The following is a 25,231-nucleotide window of genomic DNA, read 5'->3' on the forward strand; positions in this document are numbered from 1 at the left end:
CTGAAGAAGCCAGCCAAACTTTGGAACCTCATCCCTTCCTCGAGCCCTCCCTAATCCCGGCCGAGCCCCGTGACGTCACTTCCGTTCTCTCCACACGACGCCACAGCCCGCTTCAGGGTTGGAGTTTAGAGGGACCGGAAGCTCTGTTACCGTGGCAACAAGATACCCGGCGCCCTTTCCGTCGATTACTTCCGGGGTGGCTGGTCACCTAGGCAACGAACAGCTGGCGGTGGCTTGCTCGGAGCTGAGGCGCCATGGCGGAGGTGACGGCTCGGCCGGTGAGCGGGAGTTCCCACCTGTTGCGCCTCTTTCCCCTTCTGAGGGCCGAGGGAGGGCCCTGGAGGGACGGGACCCTTCTGGCCAGGCCTTCCGTGGCCGAGTGGCGCTTCGCCCTTCCTCTCACCGTCTTCTTGGGGTGCCTCACCCACCAGGCCCGGCCCTGCTGGGGTCGGGGTGGTTCTGGGTCGGTGGGAACCCAAACAGTTGTGGTTTACAATAGAACAGGGGTAGTCAACCTTGGCTCTTTTATGACTCGTGGACTTCAACTCCCAGAATTCCTGAGCCAGCACAGCTGGCTCAGGAATTCTGGGAGTTGAAGTCCACGAGTCATAAAAGAGCCAAGGTTGACTACCCCTGCAATAGAATAACAGAGTTGGAAGGGACCTCGGAGGTCTTCTAGTCCAACCCCCTGCTTAGACTTCTTAGTTATGGACCATGGTTTAGCAGCCAGGTCAGCCCATTGTGGCTTGTCCAGCAAACCGTGGCTAGGCAGATTAGGGCTTATGTGGGGTGCAGTAACCCGGGGGAGGGGGGATTTTATGGAGTCCCTGCCCCCGCCCCCCCCCCCGTGAGGGTCTGCCTCCTTTCTTCTCTTTCTCCTGTTCATCCCTTTTGCAACACCTGCAAACACCCGCTTCCTCCTTGCTCAGTCTCCCTACCAAGCCCCTAACTACTTTTCAAAAATAGTCTTTCCATTTTTTATTTATTTTTTCCACTTGTACACTGCCCAACTCCCAATAATCCTGAGCCCCCCCAGAGCAACCTGGCGCCCTCTCTTTCAAGCCTACCCTCCCTCTCTTTTTCTCCCAGTGCAGCTCTTAAAGGGGGAATGTTGGCAGGAGATATTGGCATACTGAGAGCCAGTTTGGTGTAGTGGGGGAAGGGGCTGGCCCAAGAACCGGGAGACTCTTGAGTTCTGTTACACGGAATATGGATCTAACGTCAGCTGTCTTGAGTTGCACATTAAAAAAATGGGGTGAAAATATCATGATGACCACAGAATGTTTTGGTTGCTGGAACTATAACTAGCTGGAAGCTCCCCACCTGGACAAATTCCCTCCCTTGAAAGCCTTTCTATGTGCAAATTGATACAGCTACTCCTTGACTTCCAACCGTCCACTTAGTGACTGTTCAAAGTTACAATGGCACTGAAAAAAGTGACTCATGACCCTTTTTCACCCTTAACGACCGTTGCAGCATCCCCATTGGTCACGTGACCAAAATTCAGATGCTCGGCAACCGGCTCATATTTATGACAGTTTGCATTGTCCCAGGATCTTGTGACTTTCTGACAAAGTCAATGGGGAAGCCAGATTCACTTAACAGCCGTGTTACTAGCTTAACTGCAGAGGTTCACTTAGCAACAGTGGCAAGAAAAGTCATAAAATGGGGCAAAACTCACTTAACACATGTCTCGCTTAACAACATAAATTTTGGGCTCAGTTGTGGCAGTAAGCCGAGGATTACCTATACGGTCAAAATAATGGAGGGAAGAAAAGCCGAGCCAAGGGTCCATGGGGAAAAAAGTTGTGTTTATTTTACTTATATTGTACATTGTTAGGTTTAGTTATGAAATGTGATAACTGTGAAAAGTCATGCCTTCATAGCAAAGGTGGACTTTGGAGCAGATACCCGAAAAGAAGCATGAACCTTAGCAGCCTCTAGAAATTTTGCAAAGCAACTTTTGTAGTTTCCTAAAGCCCACACTGGCCATTTGAGTAGATTTTGGTAATTCACTGAAGGACTATGGAAGTGGTGGCGAACCTATGGCACGTGTGCCAGAGGCGGCACTCAGAGCCCTCTCTGTGGGCATGCGCGCCATGCCCCGGAGATGGCAACTGTCCCTCTTCAACCAGCTGCCCGCTAACTTGCCGAGGTCTCACGTGGCCGGATGCATTCCAGCATGGCTGGTTTCCCTCCCTCCCGTCCTATCCCTCCTGGCCTCACATGCTCTCCTTTTCCCGGGCACGACCCACTGCATCACCTTCTCAGCTGTCGGCTGGCCGTCCAGCTCAGAGGGGGCTTCTCTGAACTGCTGGCGGCAGGCTGTGGAGCCCCAGAGTGCGCTGGTTGAGGGGTTGGCAGGCTGTGGCTGCTGATGGATACTGTCGGCCCCCATGTGCTCACTGGCCTCTGTGTGTGGGGGGCGATGGTGTCAGGCAGCAGCTGCCCCGGCCCCGGCCCCCGCCTTGCCTTGCGACAATGGCACCCCCGCCCTGCCTTGCCTTGCCTCGCCTCACCCCGCAGGACGAGCCTCCTGCCCACCGCCCCACCTGCCAGAGACCCCCTGGATCTCCCCCAACCCTGCCCCACAGGTGTCCCCATGAGCAACATAGAGGAGACCACGCCCACCTTGGCCACACCCATCCAGTCTGTCATGACCACCAAGGCACGCCCACCCAGTGGGCCACGCCCACCTGGCACCCGGCAATAAATAAGTGGGTTTTGGGTTGGAGTTTGGGCACTCGGTCTCTAAAAGGTTTGCCATCACTGGACTATGGTATTTTTCATTGGCATGCTATGTTGATTTTCCTTTACTAGTTCCTGTTTGGTCGAACAAGTTGTGTGTTGTTGTTTTTTTTTAAAGAGCCACAGCCTAAGCTTGTAATCTAAAAGCAGTGTGTAAGAATAAAAAAGAAGGAAACAGGAGAAAAATAAGCATATTATGCTCTGAAGTTTTATAAGGTGGAATATGTGTTCAAGTGCTGGTTTTTAAATTTCATTTAAAATAAATTCCATCTTTAGACTTGATTTCAAATAGATCTGTGTGGCCAGATTTTTGCTGCAGTGTTCTGACTTCTGGATTTTGACAGCTAATATATAGTAGTCCTTATTCGGTGGAAGAGGGTTTGTTTATTATCAAACCCACATATATAAATTAGTGCCCTAGAAACCAAGGCTTCTGTTTAGGGAAAGGCCAAGCTCTCCTCACTTTTCCTGGAAGGATCTCAACAATACTTAATGGTCAATAAAGAGACAGCTTTTGCAGTGAAGTCTAGAGATTAAGAAGATGATGTAAAGTGAAAAAGACACAGAGTGGGCCATGAGAAGGAAAAGTATAGACCTCAGATACCATTTCTAGATTTTACATAATTTTCCGTTTTTCCCACTATCTGATGTAATGGTTGCTGGATAATCACCCAAAAATGCTAACAAAAAATCAGTGGCTTTCCTATTGTAGTACCCAGAAGGGTGGTGATAATCTTTTTATTGTTTCTCTGTGCTCAGTTCTGTAAAATAGAATTTTTAAAAAATCTTCCTTCCCTCCCTCCCTCTCTCAGTAGTGTTGCAAAAAATACAATATTGTAGTCCATTCTACAATTTCAGAAGTTTTACATTTCACTCTGCTGTGAATAAAATCCAGTCCTTATTAAAGACTAGATAAAACATACACAAAAATCCATCTGTACCTTTGCAGATTTTAAACTATGCTTTCTGTTTATGGCAACCTGGTTTAATAAGGAATTTGTTAAAATATTTTTTTAGTATTTCTCTTCAAAAGACATGACTCATGGATGTGCCTTTTTTTCTTTTGATGATCACAGTTGGAGAGTGTACTTAAAATCTTGGTTCTTTATGAACACGTTCCAGGATTTTTAATAGTTCTTTTAATAAAAGCTCTAGCACAGCATGCTGTCTTTGGCAAAAGAATTACAATGTAGGAGCCAACTGATTATCTATTCTGCTTGACTATATTTGGTGCTACAATAGGAAAGTTTGACATTTTAATTGAGGTAAGATTTTTAGACTGAATTTTTCACCGGAATGCCATTCTCATTCAGCACAGTTAACTCTGCATCTCAAGGTATTATGGAAAAAGCTTCAAACTGGTTTTAAAAATCTCTCTGTTCATTTGTTCTGTACTATCTTAGAGTACTGTTAAAGTTGGAAGTGCTTAACAGCAATGATTTAAAAAAAACCTGAAATTTAAATGTAAAGATTCCTCTCTGAGCAGTGAAGCACAGGGGCTATAAGAAATCAAAGCAACAGTTTACCTAAACAAAGCTTATTCTTGTTTCCAGAGTTCTATCCTGGGTACGAAGCCTTTTGTGTGAATTCTAAACTATTTTGAAATTGTCTGTCTGTCTGTCTATGTCCAGTGCTTTTTTTCTAAAAAAAAAAAAATGGTGCCTAAACTCACATATGTCATACAACCCGCCTTGCCTACCCTACAAGGTTCCATCCAAAAACGGTGCCGGAACTCCGTTCTGGGCGTTCTATGAGAAAAAAAAGCCCTGTCTATATCAATCAATCAATCAATCATTAAGTTAATCACCAATGAACATATCTTGTAAAACAGGATCAAACCATAACGGCATATAAAGCCTTACAAAACTTCACATTTTAGAATAATCTGGGAAACATCCTTTAGATGTTTACTATTGGTTATAGATTTTTATCCCATTCTTTTTCCACATAATTGAAGGAAGTGAACATTCATACTATTCAGGCCTTTTTTTCCAGCAACAAGAATACTCCTGTGAGGTCGGCTGTGCTGACAGTGAGTGACCGGCTTTCATGCCTAAGGCAGGACTAGAACTCACAGTCTCCTGATGTTATGCTAGCATCTTACCCACCACACCAAACTAGGCCTCTAGAGCAGTGATGGCAAACCTTTTAGAGACTGAGTGCCCAAACTGCAACCCAAAACCCACTTATGTAGTGTCGGGTGCTGGGTGGGCGTGGCCCATTGGGTGGGTGTGGCCCATTGGGTGGGCATGGCTTCGGTGGTAACGGCAGACTGGGTGGGCCTAAAAAGTTCAATCAATCAATTCCAACTTTGCGAGATCTTTTTTTTCGTGCGAGAAGTTGAAATTGATTGATTGATTGATTGAACCTTTTTTTTTTTTTTTTTGCACACGGCGGTGGAGGCCTAAAGCAAAAAGGTTTTATAAAACCCAGCTGAAGGCCTAGGACTGGGGTGATGGCGTGCGTGCCCACAGAGAGGGCTCTATGTGCCACCTGTGGCACGCGTGCCATAGGTTCGCCACCACGGCTCTAGAGAATCTTAAAAGAAAGATGGAGTTGCTGTCAGCTAAAATCACCCAGGAAAAATAATGTCATAAGCAGCGAAACCCAACTGAAAAAAGCCCTGCTATGGTGTCGTCAGCAAGAAATCCACATGAAGGGATCTAAACAGAATCTCAGGCACCCGGCAAGTTGGTGGGAGAATTGTAAATGTAGGCCATTTCCTTTTTACATTCATGTGCAAGGATGAAGTTTTCTTTGAAGAGAATCCATCCACTCCCTCAACTGCCTGCTTTTAAGACTGCCTTAAGGTGATGTCTCAAACAAAACAGGATTTTGCTGGAAGTCCGTCTTTGTAGACCACAAATACCTTTGGAGTACTTGAAGTTGCTTTTGTGGTTGACAAGGTGTATTCCATATAACTGGGTTTTTATTAGGTAAATGTATATATCACCTAGAAACTTAGCTGATGGAGCCTCTGTTGTTTGAGATGGGGGTAGAGAGCGGGGCTTATTTACTGGAAGTTCAGGGCTAACTAAGGCTAAATCAATCGAAAAGAAAAACAGTGCTTTCCTACTTGTTTTGTTCTCTTGATTTAGTGATGTCGCTGCCTATGATTAATGCCACTATTTCTTCTCGAAATGGCCATGTTTCAGCTGAATGCTGAGCCTACAAAAGAAGACTCGGCTCACAGAGAGATTAGAGACTTTTTTATGCTTTGCTTTGAACCTAATCAGCAGTTCTGCCCCTTCTTATCCCTGGTGTATCTTCAGCCTTCGGAGGAGAACAGAAGAGATTTAAAAAGCAATGTGTACTTGCTAAAAAGGTGCGACTCAGCACCTTACGCTGTTCTTAAGATGTGTGTATACATTCCCAGTTTCCAAAAGGGTAGCTGAATTAAGCTGGTGCAGCAAAAACAAGGAAGTATCTGAAGGCACCTTAATGTCTAATGATTATATTGTGCAATGGTATATACAAGATGTTGCTCTGAGTATAGATGATTGATAGGAAGGGGAAGAACTGTAATCAATGAAATCAGAGCAAATGAAATGCAGGAAATATTGGCTGTGACAATTACCGTCTTAATTAGGTAATTATCACTCCCTGTGTTGTCTGCATTTCATTTATCTGATCTCATTTTTATCCTCCTCGGTGAGTGTTTATAGATACCTAGAATGACACTTTGTATATTTAATTAAATAGTTGGCAGTTGATTTAGCTGCTCTACATTTATAAATTTCACAAGGAACTTGGTTGTGTGTGTATTTATGAATGTGTGTATGTGTATGTATTATATTATATAATATATTATATATTATATATTATATATTATATTATATTATATTATTATATTATATTGTATTGTATTGTATTATACTGTTATACTGTATTATACTAATATTATATTATTATATTATATTATATTATATTATATTATATTATATTATATTATATTATATTATATTATATTATATTATATTATATTATTATTATATTATTATATTATATTATATTATATTATATTATTATATTATTATATTATTATATTATATTATATTATATTATATTATATTATATTATATTATATTATATTATATTATATTATATTATATTATATTATATTATTAATTATATTATTATATTTTGTGTGTGTGTGTGTGTGTGTGTGTGTGTGCTGGAGACAAATTCCTTGTGTGTCCAATCACACTTGGCCAATAAAGAATCCTATCCTGTCCTATCCTGTCCTATCCTATCCTATCCTATATCATTATTTTAGTCTAGTCTAGTCTAGTCCAGTCCAGTCCTGTCCATATATGCATACACACAAACACACACACAGAGACACTAAAGCAGAAATGACTTCTGTTCTCCACAATAAAAAAAACCAAAACTTTTCTGTTTTCTTTTCATGCCATTGCTGTTGGCAGCCACCAGGCATTTAAAAACTCTGCACCTCATAATGTTCAGATTTCATAATAACAGAGGGAAGATGGCAAGCAGAGGGGAAGGGAATTAAACTATTATATTGCTAATGCTAGCTAATCTGCTAATACCCAGCTGATTATCAGCAATTTTTTTTGTTAATAAAATACCTTCCCTCTAAGAATATAGTTATGTTTGGAAGGGGAGTTATTTTGAAAAAAGGAAACATAAAAGTGGTAAGATGGCAAAGTTGGATACAATTTGTAGCATAATTCAGTTACTGTAGTTCAAAGAGTTTCCATCTCCCAGAAACAAAATTCAAATCTGGAAGATTTAGAATAGACAAGATAAAATATAGAATGCCATTTGTGTTTTGAATTCGCAAGAGCGAAAGAGGGGCTGTGAGTTAAATAACTTTTAAAAAGCACTAGAATTTAAGTATAATGGCTAAATCGGACCTTTGTGTTGTGTAGTACAACACATTTGAATTCTCAGTTGTAACAAAAAATAATCGTGAGAATGGGCTGTTGGTTTTTCTCCTCTTTAAGCCTGGAACTCAAGGAGTGTGAATAAAGTGATGTCTTTTTAAGTTTTTAATTCTGACATTTTCTACTTTTTTATATTATTTCAGACTGCATCAGCAGCAACCGAACTTCCCAGAGCCAGATCAGGAAGAGGTTTGTTCTGATTTATATCTCTGTAGTTATTTTAGCCATTTTAACCACGGTCTCCAAAGTATCCACTTGTCAGCATGTGCAGAAAACACTTCCCTTTAATTTGATTTAATCTTGCCCCACCTAAGACTAGAGGTCCCTTCCAGCCCTAGGATTCTATCATTCTGCCCCACCCTTGGAGACTTTCCCAGTCATCTGATGGGCAGTTCTGTTGAGTGCTTAAGTCAAGCTTGATTCTGCAATGATAATCGGGTGAGGCAAAATATTGTCACTTCTTCTCCCTTATTATGTTGGTGAGCTGCCAGTCAGAGCCTGGTTTAGGACAGCCCACTCCCTTTTGGGGAGAGGACAACAGATAGATTTCCTGCATAGCTGCTTGGACTGCAGTTTGCACGGCCTGTTGTCAATAAAATCACTCAGATTTGCCAGTCTCTTAACTCTTTACGGGCAGAGTCCGATGCAATCCCAGGATTTGGTTCTCTCCTTTTTGCTGTTTAACATTTAAAAGAAGCCACTAGGAAAGGTAATCTGTACTTAATTTGGAATAAAATATGTGGGAACTTCCACATAGCACCTCCCCCTCCCCACCCCGTATATATCCTCTAATAATGACAGAGATGTATAACTTTGGTTTCACATATCTTATTCAGAATATTGCTTATATAAATGAGTGAGGTGGAGCTGGGGGTTGGTCATTTAATCTCAGAATGCCCAGCCTTATGATTCTGAAGTATTTAACCCTTGGTTTTGTGGGTGCTTTGATTAATCTTAATATGTGGTGTTTCGGTTGTCATTATTGCTGGTACAGTTTTATAGCCGTTTATCCACTGAAGTCCTTAACTTTAAAAGTCTTGCATTACTCACAGTGCTGATGTTACCTAATTGCCCTTCCAGTATGTTAAAGATGATTTTTTTTAAAAAATGAAGAATTTACTAAGTCTCCTAATTAGATGGGTTTATTGAGTGATATAATGCAATACTGCCTGTTTTATCCCTTCATAATGTATCACATCAGAAGAGCTGGCAGGGGCAGTTTTCGTTTGAAGCTCAATAACTTGCCTTGTGCACTGTTTCCGAGCAGGCAAAGAAGAACGGAGGAAAGCTCTCTTTCTGGAATTTATGAGTAATGCAAAGGCGGTTGAGTATTAAGAATAAACTTCCTCCCTTTAAAATAATTTAAATCAGATGTAGTAGGGGGAGAAAAAAAGGATCCGGCTGTTATAACGTTTTGCAAGAGCAGCAGCAGCAAGAGCAAATAGCTGTGGCTGAAATAGTTTATTGGAAACTGTACTGGTTTCCACTCTGTCTTCTGGGCATTTGTGGCCTAGAATTTAACTGGAACCAACTTCTGTAAAGCTTCGGATCACTTGGAGGCCATTTTTCCTTGCTTTAAGCCATCCTGTACTTCGACGGCCATAGTCAGCCAGTTTCCAACAAGCAATGGAGGAAGCTGGGTCTGCTTAAATATCGCGTGATTCAGTTCATTTCAGTGATTCACTGAACAATCGTGGGGGGAAAAAGATCATAAAATCGGGTACCGCTCACTTAAGAACTCCGGAAGCTGTGAATGATCCAACGCTGGAAGTTTTTAAGAAGAGACTGGACAGCCCTTTGTCTGAAATGGTATAGGGCCGTGGTGGCGAACCTATGACACGCGTGCCACAGGTGGCACGCAGAGCCCTCTCTGTGGGCACCCACGCCGTCGCTCTAGTCCTTCAGCTGGGTTTTATAAAACCTTTTCGCTTTAGGCCTCTGCTGCCATGTGCAAAAAAAAAAAAAAGGTTCAATCAATCAATTTCAACTTCTTGCGGGGAAAAAAATGATCTCGCAAAGTTGGAATTGATTGATTGAACTTTTTAGTCCCACCCAGTCTGCCGTTACCACTGCAGTCACGCCCACCCAATGGACCACGCCCACCCAATGGGCCACACCCACCCAATGGGCCACACCCACCGAATGGCCCACACCCACCCAGCACCTGATGATACATAAGTGGGTTTTGGGTTGCAGTTTGGGCACTCGGTCTCTAAAAGGTTCGCCATCACAGGTATAGGGTTTCCTGCCTGAGCAGGGAATTGGATTAGATGACCTCTAAGGTACCTTCCAACATCACTACTACTACTACTACTACTACTACTACTACTACTACTACTACTACTACTACTACTACTATTATTATTATTATTATTATTATTATTATTATTATTATTATTATTATTATTATTATTATTATTATTATTATTAACTGTCTTGGCTTAGCAAGGGAAATTCTGGTCCCAACTGTAGTTCTAAGTTGCGGACTGTCTGTAATGGCATCATTGCTACTACATGAGTGTAGTAAATCTATTGAAACAAGCAAAGTAAAGCATCTGCAACTTGCCATCTTGGCTCAGTTGCCTCTTTCCTTGCCTGCCTCTGCTAAAAACGCCACTGCCGTTCCGCTGCTTATTTCCTTGCTGGATATTTTGCAGTGGAGAGAAAAGATGAATGTAACAGAGCAGTAGGAGAACACAGGAGAGTACCATTAGACGGTGACATTATCCATTCAGACTGCCATAAAAGTCTGTGAACAGTTTCAGAGGCAACGAAAGAATCAGCTGGAAGGATCCTGGTTTTTAGGCAGATTCATCACAGGCTTTTTAACCGTACAGAAGCAGGAGATTAAATGGAATGGCTGGTTTGAATTTTTCTCTTGTTGAAAGAAATGCGGAACAGCGGAGCAGAGTAAATTTTTTTCGGATGGAATAAGGTTGGGGTAGATTGAATTTCCTGCTGGGCAAATGCAGAGCTGATAGATGATTATTTATGAGAATGCCTTTTTCTTTGGCTGTGCTTTTTTTTGTCATACGTTTCCAGAGCTGCATTTCGTAGCATTCTCTACATCCAACATGTAGCACCCCAGGAGTTTTGAAGCATGCCAGCTCCGACTTCAAAAGGCCCAGCGGTGATAGGGGATTTTAACTGCTACTGCTTTTGTCTGCGAGATTGCAGCACAACAAAAAAGTTTCTGTTTTAAGACCCTCCGGGCCTTTTTAAGCATTGAGGGGTAGAGCTTGCCTGTTTTATAACTCTACTTCAGTGGAAAGATTAAGACAGTGGCAGAATTTATTTCCGTGGAAAACAAATACTGTACGCTTCACAGACTGGATTGTATACTTGGTGGTTTAGGTTGCCACACAAGTCTTATGAAAGCTGATTAACTTTGGGAGACTTCGTAAGAATAACCGTTCAAGAGAGGAAGTTTTAAATTTGTTTTAATATTACTGGAATACTCAGACCTAAAGAAGAAGAAAATCAATGTATAATCCTACATGAAAATCCTGTACTCCCCCCCCCCCCACACACACATTCTGCTTTGAAACTGTTTAAATGATTTGTATGCTCTGTGTTCTGCCAGAGTAAAATGGCTTTATCATTGCTTTTATTGGCTTTGGTTTAATGAGTTGTGTGAGCTGAGCCCCCGTCAGACTGAAGTGATTCCTCTAGCAAATGGGATAGCTCTTAACTGTAAGACCACTGCATAGTTTGGTTTCAGCCATTTTGATACCTGCACATGCTGCTGTCGGTGTAGCTACAGCTAGCTCTCAGCTTATGCCACAACTGGGACCAGAGTTTGCACCGCTAAGCGAGGCGGTTCCAGGAATGGCATCTGATCTTACGACCTGTTTTTGCCCCAGCTGCTAAGCAAATGACTGCAGTTCTTAATTGAATCATGTGGTCGTTAAGTGAACCCAGTTTCCCCAAAACTGTCCGGGAAGATTGCAAATGTCGATCGCCTGATCCCGGGACACAGCATCAATTCACGATGGTTGCCAGGCGCCCAAATTTTGATCAAATGATTATGGGGATGCTGTGAGGGTTGTAAGTCTGAGGATAACTTTTTTTCCAGTGCCGTTGTAAATTCCAACAGTTGTTAAACAAATGGGTGTAAGTTTGAGGTGACAAATATCAGGTGACAAATTATTTCTAATACTAGCAGAAGTCTCCACATGGTATAACCCTGTCTTTCACACATCTGGAAAGAAAAAAAGAGACATTGCCATACTGCTTTTTTTCCACTAGGGGGAGATGCAGAGTCAAACAATATCTTCCTTTTCTTTGTTTGCTTAAATGGTCTTTTTTTTTTGCCATTTCAATCACACTTTTGCCTTTCTGGTGTACAGGGACTGTTAATACAGGATAGCGAGATAAATTACAGCTTTGTTGCAAGCCTCAGAATTGTTTATGACGGGTTTTATTAAACCCAGTTGACTGTAAATAACGGTAAGCCGTACAGGTTTATTGTTTGATTTAGGGTTGATTCCAGTGGCTGTTTGGAAAAATAGTGAGCAAAGAGAACATTAAGCACTGAGACAATCACAGTGGTTTGGGAATACCGGGATTTCAAAGCTACCTGCTCCGTGTGCGTATGGCAAGAAATATGCCTCTAACCTTCAGATACCGTATCTGGATTATGTACCGTGTGATGCCATTAAGACCCCTCTGCATCTCTGATTAACCTCGCCCTTAGGTAAAGGGAACCACATATAAATCAGCCGTACCAACTGGAACTTGGAAGAAATGTTGGACTACAACGCCGATCCCTGATCTTTGCCAGCATTCTCTTTGGCTGGCAAACTTTTAAAGCAGCCAGATATAATGTTGGGGTGCCTTTAGTGATTTCTCCATGTTCTCTTGTTTTAAAAGAATTATAATTTTAACAGAAAAACAGAGTTGGAAGGGACCTTGGAGGTCTTCTAGTCCAACCCCCTGCTCACACAGGAAACCCTATACCAGTGATGGCGAACCTTTTAGAGACCGAGTGCCCAAACTGCAACCCAAAACCCACTTATGCATCGTCGAGTGCCGGGTGGGTGTGGCCCATTGGGTGGGTGTGGCCCATTGGGTGGGCGTGGCCCATTGGGTGGGCATGGCTGTGGTGGTAACGGCAGACTGGGTGGGACTAAAAAGTTCAGTCAATCAATTCCAACTTTGCAAGACCTTTTTTTCCCCGCGAGAAGTTGAAATTGACTGATTGAACTTTTTTTTTTGTACATGGCGGCGGAGGCCTAAAGCGAAAAGGTTTTATAAAACCCAGCTAAAGGCCTAGGACTGGGGCGACGGCGCGTGTGCCCACAGAGAGGGCTCTGAGTGCCGCCTCTGGCACCCGTGCCATAGGTTCGCCACCACTGCCCTATCCCATTTCAGACACATGTTTGTCCAATCTCTTCTTAAAAACCTCCAGTGATGGAGCATCCACAAATTCTGGAGCCAAGTCATTCCACTGATTAATTGTTCTAACTGTCAGGAAATTCCTCCTTAGTTCCAGGTTGCTTCTCTCCTTGATTAGTTTCCATCCCTTGCTTCTTGTCCTGCCTTCAGGGGCTTTGGAAAGTAGGTTGACCCCCCCCCCACACACACACACACACTTCTTCGTGGCAGTCCCTCAGATATTGGAACACCACTATCTAGTCCTTCTTTTCATTAAACTAGACATACCAATTCCTGCAACTGTTCTTCTTATGTTTTATCCTCCAGCCCCTTAGTATTTATTGCTCTGCTCTGCACTCTGCACACTTTCTAGAGTCTCAACATTTTATATCATGGCCACCAGAACTGAATTCAATATTCCAGTAATTTTAAAGTAATGGTCTGCAAAGAAAATGGAAAAAGACAGATATACATGTTCTAATTCTCTCTTGTTCCTTGCTGAGGGCAATCAAAGGCACCTGGCTGTCAGTGTAAGGCCAATTCACATAAATGTCAGGTTGTTGAATGTGTGCCAGGATCCTTCCCTTGCATCTCCGTTGCTGTCATCTCTCTCCTGGTTCATGCAGTTTTCTTGGCTTTGAAAGGTGAAGCATAAGTCTCCCCTAACCTAGAAAATTCAAATGCGGGCACAAAATGGAAACATTCACATGTTTTTTTTTATTTCCTCACATTTTTAGCGCAACAAAGCAAAGCTAAAAGGAGAGAAACAGCAACAGTTGGCTTTGTCTGAAACCAGGAAAGCAAACCTTCCATATTTGGAGCTGCTGAGGCTGGGGTTGCCAAGATTTTGTGCTTTAAAGAGATTTATGGATTCATTTGTTGGACCGTCTGCAGGACAGAAATGGGGCTGAGGAAGAAGGATGCAGCGAAGGATATTTTTACAGATGTGTCTCACAGGAAGAGTTGGATGTTGTTAAGGCCTTGCAAATTCAGCTGGAGCCAACCTGAAGCAGAGTTAGAACAATTGGAGGAATAGTGCTAGATCACCTGCTCTGAGAGATACTGACCGTTCAGGCATATTTGCCTAGAAAATCCTAATAATTATAATTATTGAGATAGAAGCAGTAAGCCAGTCTGCAGGCGGAATGGGACAACTTACCTTAGTCAACACGCCGTGGGACCATTCAACAATTCAATTATTTAATATACTTTTTAAAAAAATATATTTTTTGTTCACATTTTATTTGGTCCCTCCTTTGGCATCCTTTAATGATTCTATTTCACTATTTTTTTCAATGTTCATGGGACTCTTGTCCCATGGCAAGTTAGCTATGGCGAATTGACTGTGGCGAGTCGGCCGCGGTGAGTTGGCCACAGCAAGACCCTCCTGTAGGGCATGCGATTTAAGAACTTCAAACTGCATTAACAGAGGGATAGAATCAAGATCACGTGAAGTATTAATACCACTTTACAAGGCCTTGGTAAGGCCACGCTTGGAATACTGCATCCAGATTTGGTCACCATGATGTAAAAAAGATGTTGAGACTCTAGAAAGAGTACAGAGAAGAGCAACAAAGATGATCAGGGGACTGGAGGCTAAAGCATATAAGGAACGGTTGCTGGAATTGGGTATGTCTAGTTTAATGAAGAGAAGAACGAGGGGGGACATGATAGAACTGCTCCAATATCTCAGGGGCTGCCCCAAAGAAGAGGGAGTCAAGCTATTCTCCAAAGTGCCTGAAGGCAGGACAAGAAGCAACGGATGGAAACTAACCAAAGAGAGAAGCAACCTAGAACTAAGGAGAAACTTCCTGACACTTAGAACAATTAACCAGCGGAACAACCTGCCTCCAGAAGCTGTGAATGCTCCAACACTGGAAGTTTTTAAGAAGAGACTGGACAGCCATTTGTCCGAAATGGACAAGAAGCAACGGATGGAAACTAATCAAGGAGAGAAGCAACCTGGAACTAAGGAGAAACTTCCTGACAGTGAGGACAATTAACCAGTGGAACAACCTGCCTCCAGAAGCAGTGAATGCTCCAAAACTGGAAGTTTTTAAAAAGAGACTGGACAGCCATTTGTCTGAAATGGCATAGGGTTTCCTGCCTGAGCAGGGGGTTGGATTAGATGACCTCCAAGGTCCTTTCCAATTTTATTATTATTATAACTACAGAGCTTCCAGAGGCATTTGTGGGCCGAGGGAAAGTGCATTAGCAGATAGAGGCAAAGACAGTCAAGCTCACTTGGATCCTAGGAACAACATTGGGACTATAATTTACAGGCCATTGAACAGCTGCAAGGAAAAGAATCTCTATTGTAATCCTACGCTCGCTTATCCAGGAATAAGACCCATTGAACTCCGCTCAGGAGAAGATATGTTTAGGGTAGTCTCTGTGAGTTCTACTTCTGCTCTCCAAAGCCAAAGGGCTGATACCGTTCCTTATCCCTGGATAATCTGAGTTGAAGGACTAAGATACACTGCCATATCATTCTTCCACGCCTGACTATCAATCCACTGTAGGAAAACTTCACGTGAATCCTGTAGTAAGACCGAAAGCAAACCGACCCATTTCCCCCCCCCCCTAGGATTCCAAGTAATTGTAATCTGGACCTGCTCTGATACTGCTTGGCATGGAATTTGACGTTTTAGACACCGAGAGTGGATATATCCATACCATAATATCAAGAGCGGTAATGGTAGAAGTGGAGTTCAGTGACGGGACATGGGCTTCCCCTGCAGAAGATCCCAAAATGACATGCTGGGTTTTGAGATCAAAATACGCTGAGTAGCAGATGAGAACTGGAAGAAATCACAGCACGACAAACTTATAGCTCCGTTTTTCTTGACCAGCGGGCCTATAAATAAAGGGAAGCACCTCATTATATCGGTGCAGCAGGCTCGGGGAAATTATGCTGAACACCAGTTCTTAGACCGTCCGCTGACGGTCCCTACATTGCAGCGAGACTGCGAAAAGCACTAAATTTGTCCACTGGTTGACAGGGAAGCTCCTGTGCAGCTGAAGGTGACTGCAGTGATTCCCCATATACATACATACATATATATATATATATGTATGTATATATATATATGTATGTATATATATATGTTTTCTGAGGTTTTCGCGGGTGTTTGTATGTGACTTCGTCGAAACGTCGCCAGGATACTTCCAATTTTACGCGGGAGAGAACCTGAATGACCAAAGACCTACACACACACACATATATATATATACACACAGGGGGGGGGGGCTCGTCCTTCCTGCCACCTTGAAAATAAATTGGTCGGATTGCGTATGCGAGTCCAACATATTGCAAACGCTCTGGAGGTCTACTTGCAGCGATTAGCATTCACCCTAGCACTCAAGCAACCTATTTCAGATGGTTTATTCTCCCAGCCACCCCGATTTTTATTTTATTATTTTTTTGAAAACAAGCCAGTCCCCTTTGCTCAAGGAAGGGTGAATGGGAGACATAGCTAAGGCAGCCTGAAGCCCCATTTGAGTCGGTGCCATCTGGAAGGAGACCTTTCTCGATGTGAATTAAGAACGACAGGTGGCCCTCCACTCGCAACCACAGTTGAGCCCCCCCCCCCCAAAAAGCGAGACGTTTGTTAAGTGAGTTTGACCCATTTTACGGCCGTTCGTGCCGCGGTCGTTAAAACTGAATCGCTGCCGTTGATACGTTAGTGACCCGGTTTGTGACCCATTGACCTTTGCTTGTCAGAAGATCGCCAAAGGGGGGAACCCGTGGCCCCCGTGCAACCGTCCTAAACAGGAACCAGTTGCCAAGCCGTCTGGATTCTCATTACCTGATCCTGGGGGATGCTGCAAAGGTCGCCAGTGCGAAAAACGGTCATGAGTCCCATTTCCCAATGCCGTTGTCACTTGGGGCGGTCCCTAAACGAACTGTTGAAAGTCGAGGACAACCTGTCCTCAATTCAGAATAAAGAATAGCAGAGTTGGAAGGGACATCATCATCATCATCACCATCATCATCATCATAACAATAATAATAATAAAACTTGGAAGGGACCTTGGAGATCATGTAGTCCAACCCCCCACTCAGGCAGGAAACCCTATACTATTTCAGACAAGTGGCTGTTCAGTCTCTTCTTTAAAACTTCCAGTGTTGGAGCATTCACCGCTTCTGTAGGCAGGTTGTTCTACTGGTTAATTGTTTTAACTGNGTGTGAATTGTATATAAACCCTCCCAAACACCGCCTCAGCAACCCTGATGATGTCGGGAGAGTCCGACGAAAGCTCGGTTGCCGATAATTTTAAATGTTTTATTGCTTTTAAATTGTTTTTAACTTTTTAATTGTTTATAAACATTTTATCTTCTCTTGGTGATCGTGGTTATTTGGACACTATATATATATATATATACACACACACACACAGAGAGAGAGGGGGGGGGCTCGTCCTTCCTGCCACCTTGAAAATAAATTGGTCGGATTGCGAATGCGAGTCCAACATATTGCAAACGCTCTGGAGGTCTACTTGCAGCGATTAGCATTCACCGTAGCACTCAAGCAACCTATTTCAGATGGTTTATTCTCCCAGCCACCCCGATTTTTATTTTATTTTATTTTTTTGAAAACAAGCCAGTCCCTTTTGCTCAAGGAAAGGTGAATGGGAGACATAGCTAAGGCAGCCTGAAGCCCCATTTGAGTCGGTGCCATCTGGAAGGAGACCTTTCTCAATGTGAATTAAGAACGACAGGTGGCTAGCCCTCCACTCGCAACCACAGTTGAGCCGCCCCTCCCAAAAGCGAGACGTTTGTTAAGTGAGTTTGACCCATTTTACGGCCGTTCGTGCGGCGGTCGTTAAAACTGAATTGCTGCCGTTGATAAGTTAGTGACCCGGTTTGTGACCCATTGAACTTTGCTTGTCAGAAGATCGCCAAAGGGGACACCGCAACCGTCCTAAACAGGAACCAGTTGCCAAGCCGTCTGGATTCTGATCACCTGATCCTGGGGGATGCTGCAAAGGTCGCCAGTGCGAAAAACGGTCATGAGTCCCATTTCCCAATGCTGTTGTCACTTGGGGCAGTCCCTAAACGAACTGTTGAAAGTCGAGGACAACCTGTCCTCAATTCAGAATACAGAATAGCAGAGTTGGAAGGGACATCATCATCATCATCACCATCATCATCATCATCATAACAATAATAATAATAAAACTTGGAAGGGACCTTGGAGATCATGTAGTCCAACCCCCCACTCAGGCAGGAAACCCTATACTATTTCAGACAAGTGGCTGTTCAGTCTCTTCTTTAAAACTTCCAGTGTTGGAGCATTCACCGCTTCTGTAGGCAGGTTGTTCTACTGGTTAATTGTTTTAACTGTTTCTCCTTAGTTCTAGGTTGCTTCTCCTTGATTAGTTTCCATCCGTTGCTTCTTCTTGTCCTGCCTTCAGGCGCTTTGGAGAATAGCTTGACTCCCTCTTCTTTGGAGGTCTTCTAGTCCAACCCCATGCTCAAGCAGGAGACCCTATCCCAGTGATGGCGAACCTTTTAGAGACCAAGTGCCCAAACTGCAACCCCAAACCCACTTATGCATCATTGGGTACCGGGTGGGTGTGGCCCGTTGGGTGGGTGTGGCCCATTGGGTGGGCGTGGCTGTGGTGGTAACGGCAGACTGGGTGGGACTAAAAAGTTCAATCAATCAATTCCAACTTTGCAAGATCTTTTTTTTTTCCGTGAGAAGTTGAAATTGACTGATTGAACCTGTTTTTTTTTTTTTGCACACGGCAGCGGAGGCCTAAAGCGAAAAGGTTTTATAAAACCCAGCTGAAAGCCTAGGACTGGGGCGACGGCGCGCGTGCCCACAGAGAGGGCTCTGAATGCCGCCTCTGGCACCCGTGCCATAGGTTCGCCACCACTGCCCTACACCATTCCTGACCGATGGCTGTCCAGTCTCTTCTTAATAACCTCCAGTATTGGAGCACCCACAATGACAGGAGAAATTTCTCCTTAGTTCTTGTTTTTAATCTCTCCTGGATAAGCTTCCACCCGTTACTTCTCGTCTTGCCCTCCCCAGGCTTTGGAGAATAGCTCGGAACCCCCCCCCCCTTCTTCTCTGCAAAGCTTTCTGCATTGTGAACTGCCTGCCCTAGACGTTCCTCTCCGTCACCTCTGCATTTGCTGTCTCAGCAGCTTCCCCCCCCCTTGTTTTCTGCTGAGCTCCTTTATCATCATATCCACTTACAAACATTTTTTTCCTCCCTATTAGTTGCTATGGTTACCTTGGCTTACCCCCATCTCAGCTGCAGGGATGAGTTTGGCGCACTTCAAGCCATGTTGGTGGGATGCGAATGGCGGCGTCTCCTTAAAAACTTCCAAGCCAACAACAGAGGTGGTTGAGAACAGCCATACTGGATCAGGATTAGTAGCTGGGGGCTCCCTCCTATTGATCGTATTGTGAGCCAGAGCTGCTAGAGAGCTTAACATTGACCTTTTCTCCCCCCCCCCCCAAACACCCCCACAGTAAGAGGAAAAGATTTGACATGCTATCTCAGCCTCACCGCCCTTCTAGCAATAACCAGCCTGATGCTCCACAGAATTCAAAAAATAGGAGTGAAATTTACTCCAGTTCGGGGCCCACTTTAAAGTATGAATGATTATCTCTAAAAGGCTTTGTGGGGGTTTTTTTGAACAACTTTTTCCAAGCCAGCAGCTGTAATCTTTAAAAAAAAAAAAGTGTGAAGCAGCAGGACCAGAATAAGAACTAAATTCGGGTTAGCCTGTGTGTCATTAAAATAAGAGGAAATCAGTCTGCAAGAATTTTGCAAATGGCAAAAATCACTCAGTGGCAGCTCGAGAAGGGTGTAATGTTGTTTCCCCATCTCTCCCAGGAAAATAGGCATGCCCCAGCTGGGTTTGGAAGGGCAGTGGGGGCTTGGCAGATGGGAAACACCCCCCTACCCAGCCTTAGATCTTGGCATAAAGGATCATGTATTCCTACAGATTCAGCTCGTCCAAGAACTCAGTGGGAGTGGCCCAGTAAAGGGATTTTTTTTTTTTTTTTGAGTGTGACAGTGTTCAGTTTATGGAACCTCTTTTCTGCCATTGACCTGAAATGTTGATGAGACTAGACAGTCACTTGTCTGAGATGGTATAGGTTCTCCTGCTTAAGCAGGGGCTGGACTAGAAGACCTCCAAGGTCCTTTCCAGCTCTAGTCTAGTCTAGTTTATTCTTCTTAGTATTCTATTCTATTCTATTCTATTCTATTCTTCTATTCTGTTCTAGTTTATTCTTCTTAATCTTCTAGTCTAGTCTAGTCAAGTTTATTCTTAGTCTTCTATTCTATTCTATTCTATTCTATTCTATTCTATTCTATTCTAGTTTATTCTTCTTAGTCTTCTATTCTATTCTATTCTATTCTATTCTATTCTATTCTATTCTTCTTAGTCTTCTATTCTATTTTATTCTATTCTATTCTTCCTAGTCTTCTAGTCTAGTCTAGACTAGTCTGTTTGTTGGCTTGGATAAAAGAAATCATTTCTTTGACTACAGGTGGTCCTCCTTACCACCACCATTGAGCACCAAATTTATGTTGCTAAGCAAGACATTTGTTAAGTGAGTCTTGCCCCATTTTACAACCTTTCTTGCCATGGTCGTTAAGTGAACCATCACAGTTAAGTTTGTGACATGGTCGCTAAGCGAGTCTGGCTTCCCCTATTGACTTTGCTTGTCAGAAGGTCGCAAGAGGGGATCCCGTGGCCCCGGGATGCTGCAGCCGTCATAAATACGAGTCAGTTGCCCAGTTCCCAAATGCCGACCAAGTGACCCTGGGGAGGCTGCAACGGTCGTAAGTGTGAAAAACGGTCACAAGTTCCTTTTTTTTTCAGTGCCGCTGTCACTTTGAACGGTCACTAAACGAACTTGTTGTGGGCCGAGGACTTGACTGTATTACCTTCGTTTTTGTCGTGAGGGTTTTTTTTCGGTGAGATACGAAGGGCTTTGAACAACTCCCGAAGGAGATGGGAACGCAAGATCATTTGGCAGGAATAGCGGCTACCAAGACTTCGTGACCTCTTCAGCGTCTCCTGCGGTGGTCTTTCAAAAATCTCCCCCACTGCACAGCATGGCCTCTGTCTCCTGCTGGTGCCTCCTGCTCTGTTTTCGGCCAGAAAAGCAGATTTTGCTTTATGTGGCCCTGGTGGGAGGCTTGAGTCAGTGGCGTATTTAAATCTCCACCTTGCCAGGTTTAAGATCTTTGACTGGGGAATTCCGGGAGTTCCAATCCCAGAGATCTTCAAGTTGTGTCAGGGTTGAGAAGCACTGCTCTAAACCAGGGCTTTTCAACCAGTGGTACGGGTACCCCCTGTGGTACATTGGCACCTGGCAGGTGGTACGCGACCATCCTAGAAAAGTAGCAGGGGAGGGGAATGAGCTGAACTGGTAGCACCATCGCACAAGCCTGAACAAGAGACGGCTGGAGCTGCAGGGCTGTCAGGGCTCAGTGGAAGCGCCAGGATCAGTGCCGCTTTCCAGCTGATCGGCGCTTCGGGGCTGTCAGGGCTCAGTGGAAGCGCCAGGATCAGCGCCAGGCTCCAGCTGGAGCTCGGCGCTGATCCTGGCGCTTCTGCTGAGCCCAGAAGAAGCGCTGATCACCTGGAATGTTGCAGCCTCTCCAGGGTCTTGTGATTTACATTCAGATGCTTGGCAACTGATTCATATTTATGACGGTCACAGGGTCCCAGGGTCATGTGAAGTGACCAAAACCCCACCCCACCCCCGCTGCCAATCCTCAACAGAAATGCTCACAACAATGGAAACCTTGGACAGGAGGAAGAGTGCTGCTGGGAGGGCAGGCAGGTGTCTTGCTCGGCTGTGGCTTGGGGGGGCACCTTTTTCAGTGCCATTGTAAGTTCGAACAGTCACTAAGCGAACTGTTGTAAGTCGAGGACTACCTGTACTTTATCACTTTTTTCCTTTTTGGTGGGGGGGGTCATCACGTTTTTGACACTTTGCTAGGTGACTGGTGGTACTCGGATGTTGCCATATCCTAAAAGTGGTACAATGGGTGAAAAGGTTGAGAAGCACTGCTCTAAATATTTGTTCTGCCATCCTATTTCGCAGGGCCCGACCTTCCCATTCTGGAGAAGAGGAACTGGCTGATCCACTTGTACTACGTCCACAAAGATTACGATGCGTGTAAGGTAGGAACGAGCTTGGCGAAGTCATTAAATCTCCTGGGCCAGCCCTGCCTTAGGCACGGGTGGGAAACTTTGAGCCAGTCACTCTTTCTCAGCCCTAGAAAGAAAGAAAGGGCCAAAAATGTCATTTGCAAAAATGTTGCCAAGAAGACTGCAGAAACTTGTCTGGGCAGTCATAAGGCTGAGTGTAGCACCAGCCACAGACAAACATACCAGACCTTGAACAATTGTGTCAACAAGAGAAGAGGAAAAACCCAGGTCTTTGTACCCAGTGTGGCATTCAGTTCCGTTTTCCATGACTCCCCAAACCAGGGTTTGGCTTCCCTCCTGCACAACCCATTTTTTTCCCTCCCCCCCCAAGAATCCTAATTAGTGTGACTAGTTGTGGTTAGCGCCAACCAGGATTGCCACCCAGTGTTTGTTCCGAAGTTGATTGGGGCCCTCTTTGGGATAACTCTATAAATTGCGGATAATGCTGTACAGTGGAAAAAAAATAAGTCTTCCCTGGCCGGCAGTTTGTCAGCGATATCGGCATCAAGTTGCAAAGTGTTTTGTGGCAGTATGAAACCTGTCAGGGAAGAGGAGAAGAAATATGTGACACATAAGTTGTGTTCGCTCAGGCGGCCTTTTTCCTGATGAAGGGACTGTTTTTACTTACAACACTCGCATGCCAAAACCATTAGACATAAAGATAGTTTCCCCCCCCCCCCTCCAAGTCATCACTCTGCTGAACACTTAATTCCCACGGCTCAGTCTCATTTCTCGTCTTTTCTCATCTTCTCGTCTTGCCTACTATCTTCTCCCATTGGTTTCTTATGATTTATCAATGGTTGTTTGTAACTTATGATTAGTGATTGCAATTATAAGGAACGGTTGCTGGAATTGGGTATGTCTAGTTTAATGAAGAGAAGGACGAGGGGCGACATGATAGCAGTGTTCCAATATCTCAGGGGCTGCCCCAAAGAAGAGGGAGTCAAGCTATTCTCCAAAGCGCCTGAAGGCAGGACAAGAAGCAATGGATGGAAACTGATCAAGGAGAGAAGCAACTTAGAACTAAGGAGAAACTTCCTGACAGTTAGAACAATTAACCAGTGGAACAACCTGACTCCAGAAGCTGTGAATGCTCCAACACTGGAAGTTTTTAAGAAGAGACTGGACAGCCATTTGTCCGAAATGGTATAGGGTTTCCTGCCTGAGCAGGAGGTTGGACTAGATGACCTCCGAGGTCCCTTCCAACTTTATCATTATTATTATTACCTATGGCTTGCTTTTTATATGTATACTGTGAGCTTATGCACCGGAGACAATTTCCTTGTGTGTCCGATCACACTTATAAAGAATTTTGTTCTGTTCTGCCCTGCCCTATTCTACCCTATCCTGTTGAATCACTTGTTACCATTCATCTCACATCCTCAAGCACAGCTGGGTCTGTCTGCTTCCTTCTTTGCTCTGATTTAACAAGCTCAGAGTTCCAGATGGTCTTTGGTTTGATCAAAAAATGTAAGGCAACATTGTTCTAATAGAAAACATAATGATCATAAAAACATGCACATCCTGTGCCCTGCCTAGCACCACCTCTTATTCTTAGGACACCCATTTTAAGTTTCGGTGCCAACCTTCCCCAAAGACCGACCTTCCCTAACTCAGCGTTCAATTGCTGTTGTAAAAGGACCAGTCAATTGGAGAGCTGATGACATTTCTGCCTCTTCTCCAAATTAAAAAATTCCCATTACTGAATCTCTCTTCCTTTGCGGTTCAGATTGCTATCAAAGAGCAACTGCAGGAAACCCAAGGAATGTGTGAATACGCCGTCTATGTTCAAGGTAAGCGAAAATGACTCTGTGATTAAACAGACTTCCAGCTGCATTTATGTGTTTTGTAAGAACACACAGCCACCTCTTTGGGGATCAAAGTCAAAGCTTGCAGTGCTTGACTAATCCAGCACATCCTGTTTTATAGAACAACTTGGGAGCGGGATATTTGCACCATTGCTGGTTGTTTGGCGAAGGGTAGACAAGAAATTCAAAACTGAAAAAAATTCATTTACCTGGAGTGACTTGGAGAATCTGGATCGCGTCTCCACGCAGCCGAGGGGCAATCTATATGTCACTCATCAGGTTATTTGCTGCAACTCCAGTGTGTTTTTAAAATGAAAAATAGTTCTGGGAAGGCCAATTTTTGAATAGAAGTATAACCAAGAGCAGGATACCTAATCTCCTTGTTCACTCATGTGCATATCTGAAACATTTTGAGGCTGTCCTTTAAGACGGAACCGTTCCGTAAAGCATTAGCAGAAATTAAAATATTCCATCTTAAAATATGAACACGGAATCCTCCTGATTAATGCGCTGTTATGGCAATGTTACTTCTAGCTTTGATCTTTCGCTTGGAAGGGAAAATTCACGAATCTCTGGAGCTTTTCCAGACTTGTGCTATTCTCAGGCCTCGATGTGCAGACAACCTCAAGCAGGTGGCCCGTTCCCTGTAAGTGGCATTTTATTCTTCCTATCTAAGACAAGAGTTTCCCAATATTTGGGGGTTGGTAGCCCGGAGCAGGAGGAGGGGAAGGAAGACGGGATGGTTTTGTGGGAGGGGTAAATGCATACACATGCGTACGTATGCACACAAAACACCCATTGCTTGCGCTCATGGGGCCATGAGCACTCGCACAAGTGGAGCTGCAAACATCTGCCACAGTTGCGGTGAAGCTCACGCAAGTGGGGCTGTGTGCGTGTGCACACACGCGTGCACTGCCCCCCCACTCACGCGGCCCAGTGGCCAATAGCCCAAGGCCCGGCAGTGGGCCACAGTCCATGGGTTGGGGACCCCTGATCTAAGATGTCTCATGGAGTGAGATGGGACGTCTGAAGGTGGTGTCCATGTCATTTGCATCCATACGTGCGTAATCCAGCTTCCCGGCATGTATTTTACTTGACTGCGTGCTTCAGAACATAGCTGGATCAGAGTAATGATTCAGGGATCCACTGATTCAGGGATGCAATGATCCTGATGCTTCAAGGAAGTGCACGAGCTG

At 44.1% G+C, this 25,231-nt stretch overlaps 1 protein-coding gene across 1 annotated transcript in view; it reads left to right on the top strand.

Moving 5' to 3' along the window:
- Positions 1–254: 254 nt before the first annotated feature.
- Positions 255–25,231, top strand: part of BBS4 (Bardet-Biedl syndrome 4) — a 41,825-nt gene continuing 16,848 nt past the window's right edge. Inside the window, exons 1-5 of the mRNA XM_015827051.1 lie at positions 255–278; positions 7,802–7,847; positions 22,121–22,200; positions 23,957–24,020; positions 24,570–24,681. Coding sequence (XP_015682537.1) covers positions 255–278; positions 7,802–7,847; positions 22,121–22,200; positions 23,957–24,020; positions 24,570–24,681 — 326 coding nt within the window. The remainder of the gene's footprint in view (positions 279–7,801; positions 7,848–22,120; positions 22,201–23,956; positions 24,021–24,569; positions 24,682–25,231) is intronic.

The sequence above is a fragment of the Protobothrops mucrosquamatus genome, unplaced genomic scaffold, assembly GCF_001527695.2.
Source record: "Protobothrops mucrosquamatus isolate PMUCROS unplaced genomic scaffold, P.Mucros_1.0 scaffold3467, whole genome shotgun sequence".
NCBI classification, from domain to species: domain Eukaryota; kingdom Metazoa; phylum Chordata; class Lepidosauria; order Squamata; family Viperidae; genus Protobothrops; species Protobothrops mucrosquamatus.